General features: G+C 40.7%; 1 protein-coding gene across 1 annotated transcript; it reads right to left on the reverse strand.

Annotated features, from left to right (window-relative positions):
- Nucleotides 1-325: 325 nt before the first annotated feature.
- Nucleotides 326-27,871, reverse strand: SP3 (Sp3 transcription factor). The gene is made up of 5 exons (XM_019522854.1): nt 27,863-27,871; nt 26,234-27,596; nt 11,382-11,574; nt 2,944-3,140; nt 326-2,091 (listed from the first exon to the last, which is right to left on the reverse strand). Exons 1-5 carry the CDS (start codon nt 27,869-27,871, stop codon nt 1,775-1,777), a joined length of 2,079 nt encoding a protein of 692 aa, XP_019378399.1. The 3' UTR covers nt 326-1,774.

Genomic DNA, 27,871 nt, shown 5'->3' on the forward strand with positions numbered 1-27,871 from the left:
AAATACAAAATATCTATGTGGAAAATAGCCAAACCACTGAGTTAAGGATTGCAAAAAAAAAATTAAAATGAGGTCTGCTCTTCTAGCATAGCTCCAATTTGTTACATTAAGCCTTTCGGGAGGCCACTTGTTAGGAAAGGACTAGATTGCCATTGCTGATCCTGCCTTATTCAGCAGGCATTTCTGGAATCAAGTATAGCAAAACAGTCAAAAAAAATAAACAAGTAATTTCATTACGAACTTTGTTGAAGGAAAGTTAAGGCTATTTCAAGGCTAGCAAACTATACCCTGTTAATTAATGCAAAGGAATACAGTAAACTTCAAGTCAAAAGAAAAAAAATAGTGTTTTATTAACTACCACACTGTTATAATACACTTTAAACGTACAATAAGGTAGCCTTTAAATCTGAGGTGGTTTTAAGAATAACAAATGAACAGATTTCCAAATGTTTGCAAATAGGTGAACTGCTATAATTATTGTTGTACATTTTTGGAAAATGGTATAGCACTTACAGACTGGCTATGTAACTTCATTTTGTACATTTTTCTATAATTGAAAATATAAACAGTAATTAAAAAATAAAAAGAAAAAATTCAGCATAATAAAAAACATATGTTTATCAGTTAAATGTACTGGATACATACAATTTTTAAGGGAAGAAGCAAAGGAAAGATGGCTGATATTTAAATGCAGGTTGACTAACCAAAAGCTAAACAACAAACAAAAAACCTTGTAAAACCCCTAGTACACTATGACTATATCCATATGGTTGGGAGTATTGTCACTATGGAAGTGATTTTCTGTTATATTTGCATATGTTATATTTTTACTGGTAATTTACATGATGGCTTTTAAGGCCCTGGCAGACAGATGTTTTGGAAACAACATTTGATTTAAAAAAAAAAAAAAAACAAAAAAAAAAATTCACTGCTGAGACGCAATACACCTTATTTTTGGTCCTCCAATGTTCAAGAAAAAGGGATATATTCCACTAGAACATTTGCCTTACCACCCAAATGCCTCAACCTATACATTTTTAAACAATTTAATTTTTTTAAACATTGGTTATATTGCCCAACTTGGTTATTGAAAGAATATTAACAAGACATCATTTTGGCAAATTAAATCTTAAACATGGCTTTTCAACAGGATTTAAAAGGTGACTATCCCTAGAGTTCCATGTTAAAATGTAGTTTTCAAAATCTTACAAGAGTAATGCTTAAAATATTGTACATAGTTAACCTAATTAAAATAATTAGCTTCAAAATGACAAGTTGATGAGCTAAGTAAAGCCTACACTATGTAACATTTGCTTGGAAACTTGATTTGTCAGTTATGCATAATAAAAATTCCAGTCATCAAGAAAATTACAAAATTTCTTTTATCATAACATGATTTCTTTTCACTCATCAACTTCTTTTATCTTACAATAGATAAATACCAACATGTTCTCATTTTTACACTAAACCACACAGGATTGATGCATTTGGTTAGACTACCATTCCCATCGTTAAATTCATTTTTTAATATAACTTGGTAAAATTTCATCTCTTCTAGATTCCAAAAGTACCTACAAAACCCATGCAATTTTACCATTTTAATATACTATGGAATATCATACAAAGTAAGGCATTTCAGTGTCATGTATAACCAAGTTACTGTCAATCCAAAAATTTTTGCACATCAATAAAAAGATATCTAAGAACTTAGGAACAATATTTTTCTCACTACTGTATAAAAATAACCACAATTAATAGGTATTTTGTGTAATATTTACTCCATCGTCTCGTTTCCCGAAACTGTGACAAGCTGTAAAGGTATTTCAGTGTTGGTAAGAATATCTTGATTGCTGGTGCCAGATGTATTTACAGTTCCTATTCCTGAAACAGAACCTTGTTGAATATTTGCAAGGATAAGTGTTGTTCCTCCAGCAGTAATCAAAGTATCATCAGGTGTTGCTTCTACTGATGCCAGCACTGTACTGCTAGAGTGAATACCTTTTTTATTCTGATGTGTTTTAATGTGTTTGGCAAGGTGGTCACTTCTCATAAAGCGTTTTGAACATTCTGGACAGACAAACTTCTTCTCACCTGTTACAAGGATGACAAAGAGAGATTGTTCTTAACATTAGTAAATATGTGCATAGATCACAAAAAAGTAGACTTAAAAGTTCGAATTTCCACAACCCTCAATGTTTAATAGAAAAGAAATTTGAATATCTTGAAACCGACCTTTTATTTTTTTTTTTTCAATTTTAACTAACTTATATTACACAAAAGGCTTTTTAAAAATAACTAAAAAAAATTAGTTTCCCTAATGAGTTTTAAGGTATCTGATTGGCAACTGATAAAGCACCATCAATAACCTGCTTCAGACCTGATGTGCTGCCTCTATAGTCTCATTTGCCTCTACTGGTAAACCCTCTTGCAGAGTCTGTACAACAAAGTACAGGTGAACTGTGAAACAGAAGTGTTTGAGACCGATGCAGATACTAGGCAGGAAAGATTACTGTGTGGGAAGCACAGTCCATTGCACCAAAACTAGAGTCACTTTTTATTTCCAAATTTTCTTTGCTTATATTAAAAAACAAGTCGCCTAAAATTGAAACAAAAGTTTAATTCTGGGTCAACCACACCACTTTGAAACCAGGATGATTCACCAAAAATTCCCAAAGCTTTCAATATCAGGATGACAGAAAAGTTGGGGTTTGTTTGGGTTTTTTTTTGGAAATGCCAGCGAACCAAAAAAAAATGAACTACCCACACAGATCTAAATATTCCTATGGAAGTAAAAGACTATAGGCTAAATTTTGTTCTGTGACACAAGACCAGGGTTTACTATGAGGCCAATGGAATATTCTTTTATGCAAAAAAGAAAATGTCTGTAAGATTCCAAGCCTTATATTCCTGCAATAAAATTTATTAAAATCACAAATAGATAACCTGTGTGTGTCCTTCTGTGTCGCTGTAATTCATCACTGCGGGTGAACCTTTTACCACAGAACATCCAAGTACAAACAAAGGGACGCTCTCCAGAATGCCAACGGAGATGAGCTCTCAAATGTGAAGTTTTCCCATACACTTTTCCACATCCAGGTATGTGACAGATGTGTTGCTTCTTCTTCCCCAAATTGGCACCTCTGTAAGTAAAATAAAATAATTTAGCATGTCTATTTTGAGTTTCATCAATAGTGTAAGTTCTATTTACAGGATTTAGAAAAAAGTGCATCCAAAGCGATCTGTATGCTAATCTGAAAGGTTCTCAGTTTGGTCCAAGTCCACATATGCCATAGGAAGCTGGACCTCAATTGTTAAACAAGATTGCTGAATTCTACAGCACAAAGAGACTGGGAAATTTAGCAGCAAGTTGATTTACAGGATGAAAGGTTGCATTCAAAGAAATAGGAAGTTGAAAAATACAAATCAGTACAGTAGCTTGCACTACTTGGATGCTGACGTCCATTTATTTTAAAATGCCCACCTTTTGGGGTTTTTAATATTCCAAAGCCTGACATACCGGCCAAGGATAACCACATGGCAGAAGCTGGAGGTTTTGGCAGCTGGGAAGGGGACAGATGGGCCTTCTGGCACCGTGGGGAGGCTTAGGAAGCAGTTTAGGATTTAGGATAAGCATGACAGCTGAACAGTTCTGCTAAAATGAACAGTGGTGAAATAGTTAATGATACTACCATTTAAACTGTCATATTTGGTTTGAGACTTAAAGCCCATTGAAATGAGTAAGTCAGTTCATATCTAATTATAATTTAAGGCTGTCATCACACACAGAAAAACAAATTTGCATTGTTTTATATTTTGCTCATGTTTTCAAGTTTTCTTCACAACAATCAAGTCTAGACATCTTTATATGAAAGCATCAGTTCAGTACAATTCTATGGAAATGATTTGGACTCTACAACAAATCCAATGGCCGCAAAACTCCAGAATAAAACATAGTTCTAAATAGAGCTCACTGCAGCAACTCATTTTAAGAGATGGGGAAGACAACTCCATCAATCAAACATATAAACATATGGTCCTATCTGGTTCCCAGTCAAGTTTCTCCTCATCTTTTCTGCTACTATCTCCAAATTTACACCATCACACAAAATTGTTTTTTCTTTTCTCTTGTCCTTCCTAAATCAGTTTACCTATTCGTTTCATCGTGATGATACTCAGTTGTGTGCATTTTCCATCACAACTAATATCAACCAAGAAAATATTTTACTTCATCTTCACCTTTTTCAAAAGTGCCAAGAAAAAAAGTGACCCCTGCGGGTCAAAAGGAACATTCAAACATGCTTATCTCCTTCACCTTCCATCTCAACTGAAACATTCCATTCATTGGCAGCCTTGGTTTTATCTTTGACTCAAACTCACCTTTTCTACCTATAGCCAATCAAGATGAGGCCACTGGCACACATGCATTTAATGGTGCAATGGGATCTGATCCCTGATCCCAAAAAAATCACATCTCCTGCTACACCCATGTGCGTGGCAGGATATGTGATTTTGAGATCAGGGTTCAGGTCCAGATTGTGCTTTTTCTATTTGTCAATACAGGGCAAGCCCAAAGAACAGAATTCTGGGCTCCCCATGCACTGGCAAGTTGAAAGCTGGGTGCCTGCAGTGCAGCATGAACTGATACGGTCTTGGGACAGGGACCAATACTTTGGCTGATTATCAAACCCAAACTCCAGACCATGCTGGAGTTGATTCAAAACTCCAGTGCAGTCCTGGAGGCAAGATCCTCAATCAGCTGATAGTCAAGTCTCAACTCAGAACCACACTCAAATCAAGTTAAGACTAGAGCTGGCTCAGCTGATTGTCTGTCTTGGCACCAAAGCCAGCTTGGGACTCAGGTGCAGCCCCAGGAACCAGAGCCTAGTGCTCTGTGGATGTCAGAAAACTGTGAGAGCAGCCCAGCTGTATTCATGGTTTTAAAGGTGCCAATGCACAGGGACCCTGCGATCAGGAAACATCTCCCTGATTCCAGGAGAGAGTCGGGATGTGTCAAATGCCTTGTTCCCCAACTGTGTAGGAGCTGTGGGGTAAGACGGTCAACCTGCAGAGTTATGGGGAGCTGCAGGGCTCTCCACAACCTGGCACAAGAACCTGCATTGCTCCTCAACCCCTGTAGGAGGTGTGGGCAAAGCGATTTAGCCTGAATCACCAGGTCACAGTGAGCCCCACAGCTCCCCACAACCCAGTATCCAGCCCAGCTAAAGAGCTCCCCTACAGTTGGTACCTTGAAAAGAGCAGAGTGCAGCTCCACCACCTAGCCATCAGCCTGCCAGCATGGGGGAGCTGTCAACCCAGCCCCACCATGCAGTCAGTGTTAGGCTATATGGCTACCCTACCACATATTTAACGTAAATTTGTGGAAAATTTTAGTAGCTGGTTTCCCCATTTTGCCATGCCATTAATTCTCTGAATGTATCACACAATTAGCAGGTTAATTGCATCCTAACAGTAACATCTGCCAAAGGCCTGAGTCACATCCGAAGTGAGGCTTCTAAATCTCCTTTAAGCTATCCACCCAAAACAGGATGAATAATGCTCAACACTCAGGCAATCCCCATGAAGCTAATTTTAGACACAGTTTTTAAATGTCTATATTCCGACAACTGCCTGCACCAGGGATAAGAAATGAGTGCCCTCACCTGACTCTGCATGCAGCCCAACAGATGCTGCTTTAAAAGGCACCACCAACCGTTGTGCAAGGCCCAACCAGCAGGAATGCTCTAAGAAAGTCTGATGGACTGAACCTGCTGACAAGCTAGATGGACAAACTCCTAGTTCATGAAGCACAACAGGGTTCTGACTGGCAAGCCCAAAAACAGATATTTATATACCTATAAATCTGTTGGAAACTTGAATGCTAAAGGATGCTGAACATCTCTCGGATTAGGCAGTAGTCCAGCAGGGGGGTTTGAGTATATAAATTTTGGACATAGATACAGAAGTCCTGTTTTGGACCTAGCCTTTAGTCTTCCTGTGTTTAAAGCAGGGCCCTACTTGTAAAATTGAGCTGATTATGCTGCCCCACCTCCTGGGATATCGTGGGGTTAAAATATGCTGAAGATTGAAAAGCTCTCAAATACTATGCTGATGGGGGGCAAATTAGAACTCAAATGGAAAGAGAGAAGAAATGTCAAATTTAAGCCTGTAGAAGTTGCATCAGTATAGTCTCTAAACATGTAGTCAGATGCTACCTTTTCTTTCTCTAGTACTGAGGGAGGGATGGTATTTACTGAAGGAGAAACTATTCATTTCTCCCACACTTATTCACTGTGGGGCCCCTTTTTATTCACTGCATAACATTTAAGCTTTACTTTAGACACAAAATTAAATTTTCCCATTGGCTTTTCTCATAAAAAATGCATGTCTCCATAAAATGAGAGCCATTCACAAACATTAATGAGTTTATCTTACAACACTCTTGTGTGGTGAACTGGCACTTTAACCCTCATTTTATAAATCCAGAAGTGAGGCAACAAGAGATTAAGAGAAAACTTGTCAAACATCCATTAATTCGGAGTGCCCAGTTTAATAGGTCTAAGACCTCATTTTTCAAAACATTTTATATGTTGAAAGTACAGCACAGCTTGCTTCAACTGAAGTGATGAAAGCTCAGCACTTCTGAACAAAATCAAGTGCCAGTTTGCTCAAGGTGAGTTCCCAGAAAAGGAGGGCCATGTAATTCATGGAGACCTGTGAAAAATCTGGCTTTAAGGCAAAGTACAGGCATTCAAAAATCCCATGCCTGAATTGATTCAACCTTTGCAGGCTAGTCTAACCTGTACAGACTGAACCAACAAACAAGTGAACAGACATTCACTTTTGATTCCAGCCTGCAGTAGGCCAGGCTAGAAGCCACGGGATGCCAGAGCGAGCCCTCCCTGCCCTTTAGGCTGGAGGGAAGCTAAGCTGAGGGGGAGTGTAGCCAGACTCTGGCAGGCTGAGTATGACTGGGGTGGGATTTAAACACCAACCCTGGCCTGCAGGGACCCCAGCTGAGGTCTGCTCAGCTTTTCCCCTGCTCATGGCTCATCACAGCCCGGGACCCATCACCGTTGCATTCCCTCTGTGCATGTCCCCACCTGGGCATAGGGGCCGTTTTGTTTCTCCATGTTGGGCCTTTCCCCCAATCTGGCCTTTGTGCCTGGGCTGCCCCAAGTGAAACTCTGGCCCCTGCATTGAGAAGGTGCAGCAGGATTGCCCCCTGGCTGGGAGGGGGGTTCTGAGGATGCTGAGCCACGAGCAAGGGGAAAAGCCTGGCAGACCCCAACTGGGGTCCCTGCTGGTGTGAAAGAAGCAGCAGAGGGTTTAATGCCCCTCTGCCTGAGCCTGCTGTCCCACCCCCGCACTCCAGTGGGGAAAAGTCTGGCAGGGGCTGCTCTGCCCCCACCAGGCAGATTGGGCTGCACCCCCCGCACAGCCAGCCGTCACTGCTCCAGCTAGAGAGCAAGAGGGCAGAGCCAACCCTGCTCTGCTCCAGCCGACAGGACAGCACAGCACAGCACAGCACAGCACAGCACAGCACAGCCCAGGCCAGCAGAGCATGCTGGGATGCTTGGGGACTGTGATTTAACTTGAACTAGGAAAGGGTTTGTCACAGAAGTTCCATAAACTGGTTTGAGCCAAATCAGTTAAGTCTGATACTACATTCAACCAGGTTTATCTTTAAGTAGTTTCAGCCATTTTGAAACTGGTTTATGTGCAGTGAATTTATGCTCTATTCAGGTTTTAATCAGTTTCTGATCACTTAAACTGGTTTATGTGCAACTTCTGCACCTAGTTTAAGTGACTTTTCTTCCTGAAGTGCTTCATCTAACTTATGCAACAAATGATGCATATGTCCTTGACTGTATAACTCTGAACCATTCCCTGAGCAATAAGTATCCTCTTCCTCATTCAGGGCATAGGTCTTGGGGGGAAAAAATAACACAGCTTACTACATGATTAAAATTAATTTGCACAAGGAGCTGAATCAACCTTAATTCTGGCATTTCTCAATGCAGAAACCGTAACATTGTGTTTACAAGGGTTTTTTTACTCAAATATTACTGCCAGGTTGTGGAAGAGGGGGTGTTGCTTTTTATGAAAGCAAACAAGTTCCATGTGTGAAACTATATTACACTCACACAAGTCATGAACAGGGCTAAGACCTTTATACCATCAGCACAGAATTCTATCACTAGAGTTAAATGAGAAGCTCCCAGCAGGTCTAGGCTGTTGTAGTCTGTCTTAATCATTAAGCTATAAAGAGAGACATGTCACCAGTTGTTTATGAAACAAGATACATACTAAAAGCTCAGGGTCTGGAGGGGAGTTTTCTTTAGTGGTTATAGTTAAGTCCATTCCTTCCTCTGTATTCCTCAGTCTGACTTTTCATGACAGTCACTTCCACCAGTAACCTGTCCCTGTACTCATCTTCTGCTTCTAGTTTCCCTCCTGTGCACTCTTTCTTCCTACTGTTCCTATTTCAGTTTTCTTGTCATGAACTTCCTACTTGCCTTCCACAGAACAATTCCAGACAAACTACTCTTACTTCTCCTCCAGCTACCGTCTCAATTCTTCCTATACCTCAGCTCTGCAATCCAGGTTAAGTCCCTATTTTTACCTCCACTACCAGTGCCTCAGAAGATAAGACACTGAAAGCTCTTCCCCCTTCTTCACTTTCAGTTACTTAGTGCTACAACCAGCCCCAATGGATGCATGGATTTCTGCATGGAAATCTCTTCTCAGACACTGCTACACTCATATCAAGCATGCTCTATCACCCTAAAGGGGATGATGCATACAAAATGCTGCTGGTGCAATGGACTATGATCAGCACGTGATCAAGGAACTCATCTGTCACACCCTAGCAAATACCTACTGCATACACTTTATTTTTCACAAGCTTATTTTGTAGGACAACTTTAATTATAGACATTGCTGCTAGCTCCATTCATAATTAAAGTTGTACCATATCATTTTTGACTTTAAACATCATTGTCTTCAATAATTATGGCTGTCTTGTGTAACATATGTTCCTTGCAAACATAGAAGACAAATAAGCAAGACTTGATAGCAGAAGTAGCCACGTTAAGTTAGCTTACTCCAGTCCTTATGAGGAATCTCAGGATGTCAACATACTCTCCAAATGGAACCAAGTAACTTACATTAGACTTTCAAATAAGCAAGATGCCCATTTTCAATGATTATGTCCAAACAGTTGCCAAAATGGACAAATTCTAGAATTCTAAAAAAACAGCCTTCACACAAGTTTTAAATACAATGTTCTTCTAGGTATTTCTACACGAGAAAGATGCACATTAAGACCTTAATGTCACACATTAACACCTTAATTTCAAAATGTCAGAAGAGCTATGTACAAGAAAAAATAAAATGCAAAATTAATACCATCAATTTTTTATATCATGCCTGGCACTACAGGGGATCAGTAAGAAAAATGCAGGAAACACAGGACTTAGTCAAATCCTTGCAAATGACATACAGGCAATTTCTTCATACAGATATAGCAACAAACTTGCGTACATATACTCCTACCATCACCCTCACTCACACTGGGCACATCTGCACATGCAATTAACATGTATGAATAAACTCCAGAGTACATTGCTCCTGGATGCCGTGTCTTCACGTACACTTGGAACTGCACCAAGCTGAGTCGGGTCAGAGCAGCCCCAGCTGGCAGGGAGCCCCAGGGGCCAGCTCCAGTTCAGGGCTGTTCCCCCTGGCTCAACATGCTGCAGAGGGGATGGGGCATGAGGGTGCTTCAATACGGGGCTACCTGGCAAGCAGCCCCCGCACTGTAGCACGCTCCATTTTTACGGAGTAAAAAGCTCCACAGCAGGATAGTACTTGTATTTAAAAATTCTATCCTGCTGTGGAGTAAATTGGTTTACTCCAGCTGATAGGGGTGCATGTGTAGATGTGCAACATTTACTGTGCAGCTAATTAGTCTAATGTGCAGTAAGTGTCTTCTGTAGATGTGCCCACAGACGGGTACCTTACTCCAAGGGTAGTTCCATTTATTTCAGTGGGAAAGTGTGAAGTAGCATTTGCCTTTTTAGTATGACAAAATCTGTCCCTTAGGCACCCTCTACATGAGCAGTTAAAGGCACAACGGGATCAAATGTATGATCTGCATAAGTGCACCTCCTGACATGGCACACGTGACTGAGGAAGTGTGACTGTGTGATCACGCATTAAATCCCATCACATCTTATTGCTGGTGCAGGGAGAAGTCGATCCCAGGCTACCCCTGCACTGGCAAGAAACAAAGTCCTACAGTTGTTAGCCTCTTCAGTTGAGGGGCTCCCAGCAGAAGGGGTGCCCCATGCACTCCTGGGGTTAGGGGATCCTAACAGTTGAAATCTCCCAGCCTTGGGGGCATGTGAAACGCCTGGGCTGCAGATTGTGGCAGCCATGATCCCCTAAGCCTGGGGTTTCACTCACCTGAACCTTGGGGATCATGGCTACCACGATCCCCTAGACTCAGGGGTTCAACTCACCCCTAAGCCTGGTAGATCGCAACAGCCATGATCCCTCAGGCCCAAGAGATTCACTCACACTGGGCACAATGCAACCCTGTGGCTGAGAGCTCCCAGCTACAGGGGAGACCCTGTTACATGTGCAACTTAAAGCTCAATAACAACCAGTTATTACACATTTTCAAGGTCTAACTTTATAGCTGGTTGGAGCTTTTTATGGCATGATTTCACAGACATTAGGGCTGGAAGGGACCTCAGAAGATCATCGAGTCCAGCCCCCTGCCCAAGCAGCAGGAAGTCAGCTGGGGTCATAGGAGCCCAGCAAAATAAGCATCCAATTTTCTCTTGAAGGTGTTCAATGTAGGTGCTTGAACCACCTGACAGCAGGTTATTCCTGACCTTGGGGGCTCGGACAGTAAAGAAATTATTTCTTATATCCAGCCTGAAACGGTCTTGCAGTAGTTTATAACCATTCGACCTCGCCATCCCTTGGGGTGCTCTGGTGAACAAACGTTCCCCCAAATACTGGTGGTCACCCCGATAAACTTTTGGGGGCCATCAGATCACCCCTGAGCCTGTGCTCTTCCAAGCTAAAGAGCCCCATAGCTCTCAACCTGTCGTTGTAAAGTAAGCCATTCATCGTAAGGTAAGCCCGATAGCTAGTTTGCAGGTACACCTGGTCTTAAAAGATATTTGCACAATTAAAAAAGCATGCAATTAACTGGTTATGTGCAAACACAGAAGTCTTGGCAATGTTTTACTACACAAGCTTAATGCCTATAGATTTCCCCACGAAAGGCCTATAACCAAGTTTTCAATTTTTCCTCATTATTTGTGTCCATTCTAATATGTATTATGCTGAAAATAATATGTGCATACCTCCCACCGCCTTCTTTACAGTTGGGACAGGTGCAAGCTACACGTCGTAATCTTTTTCCTTCTTGATGCGGTTGGTCCCCTTCCTCATCTACCACCTGTACTCTCAGATGTGTTAGATCATTGGTATTCAGTGTAGAATCACCACCGAGCTGCCACTCTTCTGGATCAGGCTCCTCTTCTTTAATCCTAATATCTAAGGCAAAGAACAAACATAGATCTGTAAGTAGCCCATTAAACAGAGAGAAGGAAACCATAATGATCAAATCTCTTTCACTGCTGAGAGTGCTGTGTGTCAGTCAAAAGTCAACAGATTTTAGTGCATACCGACACTGCTGCTGTGCCCTTTGTAGCCTATTCTGTATTTTAAAAGCATATCCAACTAGAAATTTCAAAGAGGAAGACAAAACAAGAACAAATTTTAAAACTTAAGGTTGAACTGCTCTTGGTAGCAAAAATCACCACAAAGACTATCTTTTGCTTGCAGGTTTACGGTGGGGGAAGGAAAGTGAGAAGAAATAAAATAAGTTTCATGCATCTTCTACTCCGTACTCAATATTATTTTTAAAAGGACTGGTTTTCAGAGATACTGAATTAGTAAAGTTCAACATTAGTAGGTAACATTCCTGGGTGAACCTATGTAATATGCAAATGCAATAATATATACATATAACTAAGGACATTACGTGAAGGACACAGTGTTCATTTTGATTTTATAAAAGGAAAACAATGCATTAAAGCAAAAACTAGAATTTGACATAGCAAAGACCATGAAAAATCCAATCCCTCCTTGGTTTTTCTCTATACTTCTTCTGTTTTCAAACCAAGACTGAATGAAATTCCGAAAGATGCACTTGAGAGCAAATCAACTACAAATTAAATTTTTGTTTTCAATGCCACACCAAGGGCTACCCTAGATTTCCAAAGATTCCAGAAGATAGTGTACTAAACAACTCTCCTACACATTTCTCCAAAAAAGAAATGAAAAAAAAAGCTATTGCTGAAATTGCTCAAGTTTAAAAAGAGGACTTCCTGGTTAAGGAGAAGTGATGCATTTACCCTAGGTCATTAAAACATCATACTACTACTATATGGAAACAATGTTAAGCAACAGACCCAATGCCTACCTACCTTCACTAATCACAAGGGACAAGAATACAGTTCCCAAGTTTACATGCACCTCCTGAGCCTTAAACAGAGGCAATAGTTAGACCTCTTCTAGAAAATATACTGCATTCTTTCCTCTCCATTCTGGCATCTGCCCCTAAAAAGGCAGTTAGTCTACAAAGATACATTTCCTATTATGCACAAGATAACAATAGATTCAAGTACTTTTATACAGTCGGATACTTTTTTTTTTAAATTACATATAGTGAATTTACTTTCTAAAAGAACCAGTACTAGCCAGTTCAGCTACATATATGTACCACAAACATTCCACAGAATGCAGTAAGCACTACATGTATTACTAGTTATATCATAAAATCAATATACTATACTTAATATTTTACGACATGCACAATAAAACTGAAATACTATAAAATGAACTACAGCAACATTGATTTAATGAGAAATAGATTAATAGCGACTGTATTAGGATTTTTTTTTTTTGTCAAGGTATTTGTTATTTTGATCCTTCACATTTTATTTTTTTAAGATAACTGATACACTTACTTAATTTCCTGCACTCCAGGTTTACTTTACATACACTTTCACTTCAAAGAGTCACACTGACCATCTACAAAAACATTAAATTCAAAAATGCTTTTGAAACTTCAGTTTCTTCTAAAATACATATAAGAGCCACTATAGATTTGAAGTATATTCTATTTATAAAAAGCGACCCTAAAGTACTGTTTATCTATTTACATCACCAGAAATTCAATAGTATGTTTATAAATTTAGGAAGTTAGTTTTATTTTTGAGATTTTTAGGAAACTTATCCAATACAACTTCCACTACACAAGCATATAGTTAACTTGTTTCTTTTTTTTGTCTCTTCTTCCATTAGGTTCTACAATGTGCTATATGCCCTTTTTCTCCATCTATTGAGCCTTTCTACATGACTACAGACTAGCAGAGCCATAGCACGTTCTGTTATAGGCAAGTTGATCAATTTTTGTGTACACAAAACCCATACTTCAACCCGTGTCTATACAACCACCCCCCCTCCCCCTTCCTCACCAGCTTGCAACTTATTTGCTTTGTTTTGGCTAAGGGTTCTCTTTTCTTTAGTGCTCTTATTTCCTACCTAAAAAGGAAATAAGGAGTCTCTGGTTCCATGTGCTGCTGGGCAGCCACTCCATGTCTTCCACCAACACCTCCCCACTCCCTGAGCCCCCAGCCAGCTCCCTGCAGGGGTACTCGCCCGGCCAGTGGCACATGGAACCAGAACAGCACTATCAGTCCTTAAGGGGACCCGCACATGGAGGTGCCAAGCCCAGTTGGGCCAACAGCACTGCCCACAGTCTGCATGCTGCCGGCCAGGCAGGCACTCCATGTCCTTAACCAACACCTCCCTACACCCTCAGCCAGTTCCCGCAGCCACCCTCCCCTCCAGCCCTGCCCCACAACCCCCCAGCTCCCTGCAAGCCCAACTTACCTAACCTTACAGGCTCCCGAAGTAACGCGAGTAAGAGGCAAGCCCTGGGACTGACTAAAAGCCTCAGGCCCTGCCCTTCCCCCCTCTCCCTTCCCCTCCAGGCAGGGCTGGGGTTTTTCTGCCCTTTTTACAATCAGCTCTTGCAGGCTGAAACTCTACCAGCCTGCAGAGCTCTTTGCAAAAGCAGGAAATTCTCCGGTTTCTCTGCTAAAAAGGTAAAATCCACATTTTCTCTGATAAAAATGGGAAATCCATGGTTTTCTCTGCTTTTTCCACGGGAAATGGAAAATCTGGATCTCTGCTCATTACCATATAACAAGAGGTACTTTCTCCATAGTCGTCAGCTAGTGCAGTGGATGGTTTACATAATAAAAAAATACTACCACTGACCTCCTACAATTCTTTCATTGCCTTTCCCCTCATATTTTTCCTCCATTTCTCATCTATCTCCCTGGTCATCTTCACAGAATTTGTCTTGTCCCCTTCTGCACTACTGTTTCCCAATTTGCCTGACCATTCTGAACCCTTTTAAGGTCCTCCTTGCCATTTTCAGCATAATCAAAAAGAATGATAGAACAGCACAGACCCTCATGATAAGTTTCATATTTTTGATGGCAGAAACATTGTTGGTGAACTGATAACATCAAGCAGGAAGAAGCAGAGGTAGATGTGAAAAGGGAAAAATAAGATTCTTATGAATCTCTAATAAAATTACTGCATTATCTTGAGATTTAGATTTTACAAAAGATTAAAAAAAAAACCGTAAAAATTAAAGTCCAAACAGAATTATATCTTCACTGCATTTCTAAGTTATATAAGGCAGGTGAAAATTGCTACTATTATGCTAGGAATTGCAGGGAGCAGATCTGGCTGAGTGGGGAAGCCCCCGTAGCAGCTGCCCAAGGTGGCTGGAGAGTGCAAGCAATTCAGGCTGCTCACAGTATCCCACCACAGAACTAACAGACATCCACTGCAATAAGGTGGTAGCATATATTACCACCTTTTGTTGCACCACTGATTTTTCTTTGATGTGGCACAAAAAAAGAGTAGTGAACTTGAAGATAAGTACCAGAAGTCTGGGGTCTTTAGGGCTGTGAGCTAAGGGTGGGAGCTGCGCACTGGCGCCCACCCAATCCAGCATACCATGCGCCAGGGTAAATCCATCATGCCAGAATTGTGGCCAAGTTATTACATGGTTTGGTAGAGTTGGAAGACAATTCAGGACCCCACGCATGGTAGCTACATAAGGCACATAGTTAGTGTATACTGATACAATCCAAGATGTGTGGTTAATATCTTGCAGTCTGCGTTATGCTGGGATAATGCAGCTATAAATTTTCAATTCAATGCCATGGAAAGAAGAGAGATGGGACCCCATGATAACTGCACTGGTACAAAGATGCAAGATTGTAAGGAATACTTAGTCAACGGTTTTAGCATGAGGAGTACAATTGCTGGGATGGGAAATATTCAAAGACCTTAGCAGATGTCATGAGTCTGTGTGGGGAGGAGAAAAATCAAGCCATCCCTCAATCCCTACTTCTAGCACATGGTCTCAGCCAACTCTCTTCATACAGGTGAAGGTCAGTAATAGTTTCAATGTAGATGTCCCTTGACCATATGATGGTGTCAGATACCATGAGGTACTTCAGCAGATTTGAGGAACAATAAGGTGCTCTCAGGATGCTCTCGTTGCTGGGCTCTGAGGTTTTAACTGCCCCAAAAATCAGTGTCTACACAATCACATCATATCCCTTCTCCCTTGGGACAAACCAGTGACCTGTACTCGGAGAGCCTTCACTCCTGGGATTCAGCAAAAGCCTACCACTGGTACTCAAAGGGGACCATAACATTGATCAACAGGATCTTTTTATTGTCTTCATCTGTTACAACAAGGTCCAAATGCAGATAGCTGTCTCAGCCTGGGACGTGCTTCACAGCTACTATCCTAACTGATAGAGAAATGACCTTCACCAGTCAGTCCTCTATGGCGATATGGCAGAACTGCCATGAGGCTTGCAGACATGGAGCTATGAGAGTGAGCCAGGGTCTCACTCTTATAGCCACACCTCTGGCATCTCTAGTCTCAGTGGCTACGGCAGATAGTGCCATTGAGTGAGACACAGTTAAGACAGGCATAAAGGATAAAATGCCAGTCTGTGAAGGTTCTGCTGGCCCCACTTCGAAGTGACCTCAAAGACTGTACCTGGTCAGATTTCATCTTCAAATTTTAAATGTACTTGACCTGAAAAGCATCCTTCAGGAATGTTTCTAGGCAGGTCCTGACTCTAAGTGGAGGAGAGAGGGGGGAAACTGTATGGTGATCTGGTTGGCTGTTGTAGCTGGAAGCAGCAAGACCCCGGCTCCTGCCTCTCTTTACACCAGGACCAGCATTAGTCAATACACTTCCCAAGATATCAGGTGGCATTGTGGACTTGATTCCACAGCAAGGCAAAGTATTTGCTGTTCCACCCAAGCTCACCCTCTAGTGATCCACTCAGGAATGTGGCCCGGTCCTTATTGACTGGCGACCTCCTTCTTGTAGTCTCTTTTAGAGCACTACAATGATGCAGCTCACCAATTTGTTGGGAAGGTCAGGCAGCAGAAGGCAAGGATGACTACTGTAATGTTGCAGAGGTCTCCCATGTGAGGGATGGTGACACCTGTCAATAGGGAAGGTACAGGATCTTGTTGCTAGCCCACAGAGGCAGGTTCATCCACTTCTTTACACTTTCTTAAGAGATGTCTTGGGGACTACAGAGCCTCTCTGGATGAACAAGATGTGAGGGAGGGGGAAGGTATTCAAAGTATCAATCTAAGGGTCAGCAGGGAGAAGCTGAGTTTGTGGCATCCTGCCATACCCTGAGGATGTTCTCATCTGGCATCTGTCTCACCCAGTGGGCAACAGATGTGCCCAGATGGAAGCAGCTGTCACTCCTGCAGATGTCTCAGAGGCTTTTCCTAGGTTTTGATGGTGGTGGCCAGGACAGAGCTTTTTCTGCAATCACTATGCAGGGAGGCTTCCAAACCGGTGGAAGGAAATCTAGGGAACATAATCTTGCAGTACTGATGAACCTGACCCAGAGCTTATTGAACTCAGTGAAAATACTCTCATCGACTCAAGTTGGCTTTGAATCACGCCCTAAATTTCTGAAGCTTTCCAATTGCTAGTTGGGAAGCTATAATCAAAATGTCTTAACAGGACTTAGTAGGTAATGTTCACACTTATCTTAATAAATGACACAGTACTTAGTTAAGGTTCTAACAGGCTAAGATACAGCAAAAAACATTTTCTTTTAAAGTAACCAGCATTCCCTCTAAGCTGTGTGGCATGCTGTAATTCAAAGACTTAATTCAGCAAAGTCTTACAGCGAATATTATGTGGGAAATCAAGAGAGATAGTCATAAAAGCCTCTTCTGGACATTTTTTTTTTGCTTAGATTCAGCCTAAATTGGTTGTTCTTCATCCATGACCTGATCTCATTTAAGGACTGAGCCATCTTGAATGGCCTTGTCCTATCCAAATAAAATGACAGTGTTCTGAAAACATCCAAAAAGTAGTCACCTTTTGCAAGTGGTGGGGTCCAGTCTACAGAATTTGAAGATAAGTAAACTGATGCAGAAATCTGAAGTCATACTGGGCAGAAACTTCAGGCAAGGCAAGAAAGTTATTCCAGTAACTGGCTTCCAAAAGGGCTATATTCACCACCTTGTGATAAAGAGAAGATACATCTACTGGCTCAAAAACCGACCCACCAGTTTCTTTCACATTAAGGATCCAGGATGGGTGAAATTTTGAAGAGATGGGAAAACATGGCTGATTGCAGATGTAAAAGAAATAAATTTTAAAAATTGTGTTTTACTTTCCTACACTGAGTCCCGTGCAAGCCCAGAAGTTCCACACTGTGTATGTACTGGCTAGTCTTCAAGGAGACCGCTTCTTTTGAACCATCAGCTGATCGAGATGCATTCCTCACCCCAGAGGGAAGTGTCAATGTCTAGTCTTTGTCAGTAGAGGTACTGACAACCTGCTGCACACAAGGATGGGTTCTATCTGCTAGTCTAATGAATTAAGACGTTGGAAGTCTGATCTCTCAATCCCTGTTGTGCCTCTGGCCAATATACAGGTTTCAACAACCTTGCAAAGTTTCGACATAGTGTGCAACATACTTTTATGCTGATCTGAACACCAGAAGTCTTCACTAGTATGCTGGTAGGAGTCCAGAGATTGCTAAGGAGGTCAAACTTCATCTAAAACATCTGCTGAGGAAGGTATACTCTCACCAACTTGGAAATTATACCCAAAGCTGTGGTCAGTATAGGATTTTTCCCTACTGACCCTGAGTCCCAGTGCAAAAAGGCTTAGGATCTTCAGAAGCAGTTCAGCAATCTTTGGTTGGGATTTGTCCCTTTACATCCAGCCATTTAAGAGGCCTGAATGCCTTGTCTTCTCAAAGGAGCAGCCACCATAACTAGAACACTGGGGAACCCTCCTTAGTGCCATAGAATGACCAGTGATGTTCCCAACTAGAAATTTAGATACATTGTGGTCACAAAAGTATTAAAATATGAAAATAAGTATATTTGTGGTCAAGAACTTAGAACCTGCCCACAGGATCCAATAAAAGGATTACAGAAGCAAAAGTATCTAATAGAATCTGAAGCAATAAACTAAGGTGTTGAGAATGAAGACAGAGGATGCATCTCCAGCCTCCTTTGTTTTGTGAAATAAAGGAGTAGAAATAAAATCTCTTACCTCTGTACATGAGGAGCACTTTCTCTGCTCCTCACTGGATTTGAGGTTATCCAATCCTGAAGCTGGGACAGGTGGTAACCCAAAGTGAGAATTAAACGGAGAATGGACAGGCCAGACTTACAGCATTCATGTCAAAACTAACAAAAACAAAAAACAAAGCAAAACAAAAACCAACCCCATAAAAACTAAAGTAGAATTCAGTCAGCTATGACTTAAGAAATATAGTCACTAAGAGGTTCCTCTGACTGGCTATGGCCATCAGAAGGAATCAAATTCAACCTGTGGCTAACCCTGCCCTGATTTACTGGGGGAAAGAGAACACCTGGAACATGAGTGCAGTCCCAATAGGCACTAGCAATCAAAAGAATCTGATTTCATACACATAGGTCTTACCTGTACCAAAAGCAGAATCTGTGTGGACAACTGCTCAAAGGAAACAATCCAATCCTATTCCATAGTAGCTAGCTACAGAAAAATTAGTTAAGCAAGCTTTTTATTAAATCTTAAATGAAAGGATTCATCACCTGCAGTTGGATGGCCAATGAAACCCAGTAAGTATATGCCCTCAAATTCTGCATTTTATCATCAGTTTTCAAAATAAATACAGAGTAGAGAATGTCCTTCAAATAAGCTGAAAACAGTTTATCCTATACTACAATCCTTATAGTATCTTAAACAATTATTTCCCCTCAGTTTAAAAGGGAAAAAAAGCAAGCTCAGACTGCTACAGTTTTATAACAAACTCACTCAGTGGGAAGTCTGTTTAAAGAGGGATACCATCATATGACTTGCCATAAACAGTTTAAGAGAATTATATTTTATCTTTCACTTAATTCATTGATTCTTACTCTATATACAATCAGACACTCCTCACCAATACTGAATTAAGAGCATGTGCTTACCTCCAGAACCTCCAGGAAAACGTCTTAGGAAAATTACTTAAACTGAAATTTGAGGCAACAAATATCCACGATTAAAAGAGGGAGAACAGAGAAGGGTTGAGATGAACCATCTTTGGTGTTAACTGGTGTAAGGTCCAACTAAGGACTCCTGTGAATATCGTGAGAGCAGAAAACTGCTTTCTAAGCAACATTTCTTGTAAACGGTTCTTAAGTTTTGAGAGCATTAGCTTCATAAATGCATATGTATGTATCCCATTATTCAATCTTATTACCAAAACATTTAATTTTGTTTTGTAAAGCTACATCGTATGTAAATAATACTAGCTCTCTTGTTTTTGTCAACATACACAAACAAGATGCCAAAAGGTTTCATATTCACAATGTGTAACCTGGTTGGCAAGGGAAAAAGGGCACTTGGTACATTTTTCATTTGATCAAGTATTCACCCAGAGAACTACTGCCCTTTTGGGATCAGTTTTCTTTAAGAAACATCAGACTATCCTACATTTATGTCCATGTGATAAGATCCTAGGCTCTAGCAGGGATGGGATTAAATCTCCTCCATGCACGGACAATCACTCTTGCACTCTACTAACCAGCAGGAGTTGATCAGCAGGTAGGAATGATGAGGTGTATTAATGTCAGCAGGTAGCTGAATCTCTGAACAGTGGTTTATATAAATCTACAACAAGTACTGGGAGGAGCAGTGGGAGGCGCTAGAATTTAATAGCAAAGCAGTATTTTGCTTCTTCCTTGAAGATTTATTTACTTTGAGATTTAAGTTGATTGCGAAAAACCTTTTGTCTTTATATCAAGACCTAGGTAGCAAATATTATAGCTCCATTTTTAAAATAAGATGAACCTCACAGTTGTTCACTACCAGCCTAAGCATATATAAAACTTTTGTTAAGATAATACTGTTTCTTTCCAACTGGCTTCTTCAGAGGTTTCTGGCTTCTTGAGACACCAGAGTGTCATTAGACAATAAAGGAAGAGCTAATAAGGAGCAAAAAACCTCAAAATCAGAACTGGTCAAATTGTATTCACTTCAGTTTAGGAATGTTTATTCCATGGTGTTCAGGACACAGTAACTGATAGGAAAGACTTGATTTTGTATAATTCACTAGCCAGTTAAAGAGAAGTCTTAACAGAAGTCAATAAAGATTTTCTGACTCCATGGTACTGGAGTTCTTCTAAAATTCTCCAAACCTTACAAAAATAGCTTAACACACAAATTCCAAGTTTGCACTATGTCTAAGTACCCTGTGCTTTTTTGTAAACACAAAGTTATTTTATATATAAAACTCCCTCCAACAGTACTTTATATAAAAACAAGATGAGCAAAAATGAATGTTTTAAGGGCGACTGAACTGTGAAGCAGAAAGATAGCCTTCAAATAGATCTCTCTCCTTATTTCACAGGGCATACGATATTACGTTGTTAAATTTTAGTACAAGGAATAGTTTTCCTCAAGCTTAATTTCTAATTAAGGTTAACAGAAACAGAATCCCGAATGTAAGTAAACTACATATATATCTTTCTGTCTTTTACTGAAAATTTGCTGTAGGCTTTTCCTCACTTGTTCTGCAAGCTAACTTGAGTAACAAATCTACTACTTCAGGCCTCTTTCAGGCCAAAAAAGCATTCCCTCTCCCTCCAATTCTCATTCCCCTTATGAACCATTTCTACTTGTGTAATCTCCAGGACAGAATAAAGGTGCCATGCTGCAATAGAGAATTGAGTAAAAAGCAAGCAAGAAAGAACACTGAAACATGGCCATAGAAAACAGAAGTGAACAGAGATTTTATTTTTATATACACAATTCTAATTTTATTTTCTATTTTAATACTAAATAGAATAGCATGTATGTCTGAAAAACTTTAAGTACCAAAGAGAAAAATATTAGTTATAATTCTACTTTTTGAAAGTTACTGTAGAGACACAGGCAACAAATAGTAAGGATTTAATTTTTATCATAATCATTATTATTTGTGAATTGGTGGGGAAGAATTGTATGAAATGTGAGGAAGGGACAGCTTTTTTGGTTTTCCTAAACAAATTAGATGAAGGATTAGTAAAATAAAGACTACTAATCTACTATCAGATAAGGAACAAAGGTGGCAAAAAGGATAATGAAGGAGATAATCATCCTAGGTGCAGGGAAAGAATAGGTTAGAGGTTACTTGGAGAAACCAGATGTTTTCAAGTGTGCGGAGATAGACAAGATTCATCCTAGAGTATTCACATCTACGGCTGAGGTAATTTCAGAGCTACTGGCTATATTATATCTTTGAGAATTCACGATGGTCAGGGAGGTCCCAGACAAGCAGAAAAAGGAAAAAAACGTGCCCATCTTTAAGGGAAGGAGGAGGACCTGAGATTTTACAGACCAGTCATTCTGATCTTGATACCAGGAAGATACTGGAGTATGCCATCAAGGAATCTACCTCAAAGTACCTAGAGGATAATGAGTGCATCTACATGTGCTATTAAAGTGACCCGATAAACTCCAGCACAGCTCAGACCAGAGTCAGCTGCTCCTGGGCATAGCCTCTGCACATGCGCCTGGGACCGCAGCAGTTTGAACTAGGGCGGAGAAGCCCCAGGCTAGCAGAAGGACCAGAGGATCAGCCCCAGGCTCTGGGTGGCATTATCAGGCAGCAGAAGGGCTGGCTGAGGCACAAGGATGCTAAAGTGCGGAACTAGGTGGCAGGCAGCTCTTGTACTTTATCACCCTTCTGCCTCAGACAACCCATCATCATCTACATGTACATTTCAGTGCATGTAATTATTCTGCTGTAGAACAGCGCTGTCCCTAACAGTACTATCCTACAGTGAAGTTAATTTACTGTGCCTTAATACCAGCACACATGTAGACAGTGATGCTTTGCTGCGGAGCGCATTAGTCAACTCCACAGTAAAGTGTACTAAGCCTGGGTGACCAGGGAGAACTTGAATTTTTCAAAAGCAAGTCACGCATGACCAACCTGATTAACTGCTATGACAAGAAGGTTGACACCCTTTGTGGACTGCGATAATGCAGTGAATTTGAGATGCACTGATTTTAGCAAGGCTTCAACACAGTCTTCCACAAAATTCTCATTCATAAGTTAGGGAAATACAGTCCAGATCAGAGGCTCCCAAAATTTTGCTCCTGAAGGGCCAGGGTGGCGGGCCACATCAACAAGCTTACAGGCCACACTTCAGGAATTCTTCATTTAAGTGAAAGTATTGTAAGATGGATACAAACTGACTGTATCATTGTGCTCAAAGGCTCACTCTATATGTTCCACGTATTATGCAATTACCTGGTTAAGCACATAATAAATTTAGACTGGCTATATGTGTAAATTAACTAAGTCACCTTAAAGAAGGCCCAACCAGCTATAAAGGTATTGCTGAAAAATATGCAATAACTTTATAGCTGGTTTCTATGCAGATTTAATTTACATATGTAACCTGTGCCCCCATGGCTTGGAGCCTCATCAACTGACAGGTGCCAGCTGCACGAGCACATGCTCCTACAGCTGAGAACCCCATCAGCTGACAGGGCTCCTGGTTGCGGAGGCACCCCATGCACCCCCACAGCTGGTGCGGTGCACTCCTGTGGCTGGGAGATTGTAGCAGCTGCAATCTCCCAGCCATGGAGGGGAACCCACCTATGTCTGGGAGCCCCATCAGCTGAGGGGCCTCCCAGCTGCAGGAACTTGCTTCTTGAGGGTCAGTGGGAGACCAGGATCGAGTTCCCTCTGAACTGGCAATAAGGCATGATGGGATATGATTTGGAATCCCACCTCCCGCTATGCACATGTAGCACAACAGGAGGCACAATTTTGTGGATTATGGATTAGATCCCACCACACATTTACCTGCATGTATAGAGGCGCCCATACAGTAGTTTTCAATTATTCAGTATCTACTTGGGAAACAAGTACTGAGTAGGCTCCCCAGGAATCTGTCCTGTATCTGGTATTGTTTAATATACATAATTATTTGGAGGGTGGGACTGAATACATAATTAGCACATTTACAAATTACACCAAATTAGGTGGAGTTACAGATGCTTGGTGGATATGGCTAAAAGTCAGAATAACCTAGATAAACTAAAAAACTTGTATAAAATTAAATTAAATTCATTAAGGGAAAGCACAAAGTCCAGCAGCTAGAATGGAACAAGTTGGGAAATTACTAGCTATCCTATGGTAATGCAGTAAAGAACCTGAAGGGCAAGCTGAATGAGTCAAAAGTGCATTGCTCTGGCAAAAAAAGGAAATAGAATACTCAGTGGCATTGACAGAACTCTCATTTGCAAGTCAAGGGATGTGATTCTTCCACTCTGTTCAACACTGGTGAGGATCCACCTGTAGTACTGTGTCCAGTTTTGGGCACCACACTTCAAGGAAGATGTGGACAAGTTAAAAGTCCAGCAGAGCAACAGAAATGACTAAAGGTCTACGAAACACAATTTTCAAGGAAAGGTTAGAACTAATATTATTTAATCTGAAGACTGAATTGGGATTTGGTAAAAGTTTTCAATTACAAACAGCGCGGTTATAAAAGACAGTAGCAAAAAGACTATTCTCTGTGGCTGCCGGGGGCAGGACAAGTAGCAGTGTTAAAATTATAAACAAGGGAAATTCAGCTTGGATACAAGAACTTTCACTCTGAGGGTGGCTAAGCATTGGAACACATTACCAAGAGAAGCTGTGAAATCTCCATCCTTGGAAGTTTAAGAGCAGGTCAGACAAACACTTGCATGCAATGGCTGAAAGGGATGATCCTGCCCTTCAGCAGCGTGTTGCACTGGAGTTCCTGAGGTCCTTCCAGCACTAATTTTCTGTGATTTACTATCATTAGACACATAGGCTCAACTATAAATCTATACCCAGTTTCAAATATAATCTATTTTTACTAATCCCTCACCTGATCCACCAGCTTATGTGGGTTTGTCCTTCTACTTCTGTACCTTATTATTTCCATTATCTTTGTCCACATTTCCTTCTTTACTTACCTCCCTTCCCTAAACAGGTCCTCTAAGACAGAAACATTATCTGACAAAAGCCTGGTGGATCTGAATTCATGAGTTGACACTGATGGAATACATTCCCCTTTTACAGTAGCCCAGAGCAAGAAACCAAACTAACAGATAATGCCTTTGTTCCATGGCAGTCTTTACTCCCTCTACATATACCTTCTTGTTTGTTTTCTCTGTATCTTTTTGTCATTTTCCTCCTATCCAGGGATCGTGGTTCTAGTACTACCCCAGAGACAGCAACCTAATCTATGTATGTATCCTGTACTAAAGTTGCCACCTCACAGAAATAAAGCTGTTCTGATCCCCATTATATTTCAACTTATAAAGCAACATCTTTTTTTACAAATGGTACAAAAATGCTTTCGAAATGAACCCATAGGTGAGACATATACTTTGCTTTATGTATTGCTAGTCTAGAAAATCTTCCATAACGATAATTTCAGTGTCACAGTGCATAGATGCATGAAGAAGGTCATCTCCACAAAGAAAAGAATTAGGAAAACATTGGTTGTATGTCAGAATCAACTGCTGGATTCTGGAAGGAAAGAAAAATTGCTAGATACACAATATACTACCCATCACCAAAATGAATATAAAAGCATTATCAGCAGGCATTTGATACCAACGCACGCAATTCAGCAAGGAACAGAAATACACATCTAACTTTAAGCGCACTAAGTCCCACTGATTTTAATGAACCTGCACTCATGCAATAAAAGTACCCAAGCACATGTGCCTAAGTATCTTGCAGATTCAAAGTCTTAGTTAACATAAGCTGAGTAAAGAAGCATGTTTAGTTTTCTCTCTCTTCATTACCAGAAAGACTACTTTTAAAAAAACTTGATTTCTTACCTGGACTATAGAGACAGGTACAGAAAATGTCACAATATATTATAAAAAGCATTAATGACAAATACTATGTAAATAAATTATACAGTCACACATGTTCTACAGCATTGCCATCAGATAGATGCTGAGTACTTGTTTTGCCACTACTCATATAAATTCTATACAACTTAAATGTTGATTTTAAAATCAGTGGGAAACAAGTTTTATAAATGGCAGATCAATAATGGCACCTCAGGTATCCATGCATGCTTTCAGGTAAGAAAAGGTGGTATACACAAAAGTACGTGGTTTTTCTCCATAGAACATACAGATTGGCTATAGAAAATGGCCCTTTTACGAAGGAAAGAAGCCAATGATGCTGCTGCCCTATAAATCTGATGGTCAAGTTTTTCCCCCTCAATTTAAAATTGGAGCTCTCTGCTTCAGAAGGCTCTGAAGCACACGTAGATGCCATATTAGAAGGTGCTGATGTTCCCTATTTTCATGTGAATAGCTGGAAGTCAGAGTAGCTTACATTTTAAAGAGTTAATCTGACTATATAGTCATTACAAGTCTTCCATAAATCAGCAGTCCCAAGTTCTAATATCATACTTTGTTTTAACCACCGGTATTTTGTATACTTCCTCAGGAAAATAAGAATTATGATTATCAATGTTCAAACCAACTACATAATGTAAAAAATACATATCACAAAGAGTTAAAGATAAATACCTGCAGGACTGTCAGCATTTTCTCCTGGATGCAGCTGAATACCAGCAGAATCTATAGAGTTTACTGTAACTGTCTGCAGATTTGGCAACTGAGCAGTGCTTAGACTAACTGGAGTTGAAGTCAAGGCCCCACCTGCTGCAACTTGACCAAGAGTGAGAGTCTGCACAGGTGTTAGAGTTATTTGTTGACCAGGTGCATTTTGAATCTGCAAGTTCTGCAAGTTCTGGACTCCTTGCACTTGAAATGTCTGCCAAGTTATCTGCCCAGAAGGGGTCACTGTTTGTGCCTGAATTAAAAAAGTTCCAGGATTCAGCTGCAGCTGAAGATTCTGTAGAGCCTGCTGTGAAATACCTTGACTTGTTTGCACACCATGGATTGTCTGCTGCGCGATACCTTGTACAATTTGGGCTTGACTGGTTGGTTGCTGAGACTCTTGAAGCTGTATGTGTTGTACTATAGGCTGTGCTGCGGAGACCTGAATATTCTGAGCTTGCGTCTCATCTGAGACCGATGTCTGGATGTAATTTCCCTGAAGATCAGAACTGTGAACTTGTCCACTAGTTGTGGTCAAGCTGTTTGCATTTTGTTCCAATATGCTTGTACTGTCTATGGTAACGGGCAACTGCGATGAAGATGACGTTGGCACAAATAAGTCATTATCAGTGGTGGTTTCCGTAATTTCCGGAGAAACTTGTTCACCAGTCCTTTCAGAAGTATCTGAACTATCCATTGCCTGTCCAGTATTTATCAAGTGTCCATCTGCATTAATGCCTGCAGTCATGGTTTGAGAACCACTGCCGAGTCCCAGAGAATCTAGATCAACGCTATTGATAGGTACAAAAGTAATATTTCCTGGCAGACCAAGAGGGACATTAGCAACTACTTGTGCTTGGCCAGGAAAAGATGAACCACCAATTGCAACTCCCTGGACCTGAACTTGACCAGTCTGTGATAAGAGATTCTGAATATTAGGTGAAGGGGTTCCAGAAGCAATTATGGTTTGATTAGAGCCAGGAATGATCTGAATTTGACCAGTTTCTTGATTTATACCACTATTATCAGATGAGGTTGCAAAGCCAAGCTGAACCTGCTGACCATCTGCCGTCTGGATCTGGGGTATTACTTGATATTGTACATTAGACACTGTACCATTTGATGAATCTGAGCCTGGTGCAACAGAAAATATCTGCTGATTCTGCAAACTCTGAATGGGAAGGACATACTGTCCACTTGAAGTTACTGTGGCAGCACCTGGAATCTGTACTATATTACCAGCTTCATCCTTTATAGTGGTAGGAGCTGCAGACAAAACCTCCCATCTATTTGGAGTGCCCGCTAATTGCACAGAAGCCAAATCCCCTGTCTGAACAAAAACAAGGAGAAAAGGATTAAAAGAAAAATCACAGATAATACACTAGAATATCAAACATTAAATTCAAATTCTGTACTGTACTAGAACAATGATTCTCAATCTTTTTCCATGGGCAACCCATCTTACAGGCTTGTAACCTTGCAACCCAGGTTCAGTTGCTACAACTAATTTTCCATAAGGCTTCCAACCCTTTTTCTACGCGCCATGACCCCTAAGCTCAGTAACTGCTGTATTGTAAGTCTGCATATTACGCTTACCTTTGACAT

The sequence above is a fragment of the Gavialis gangeticus genome, unplaced genomic scaffold (assembly GCF_001723915.1).
Source record: "Gavialis gangeticus isolate Ggan-Ray unplaced genomic scaffold, GavGan_comp1, whole genome shotgun sequence".
NCBI classification, from domain to species: domain Eukaryota; kingdom Metazoa; phylum Chordata; order Crocodylia; family Gavialidae; genus Gavialis; species Gavialis gangeticus.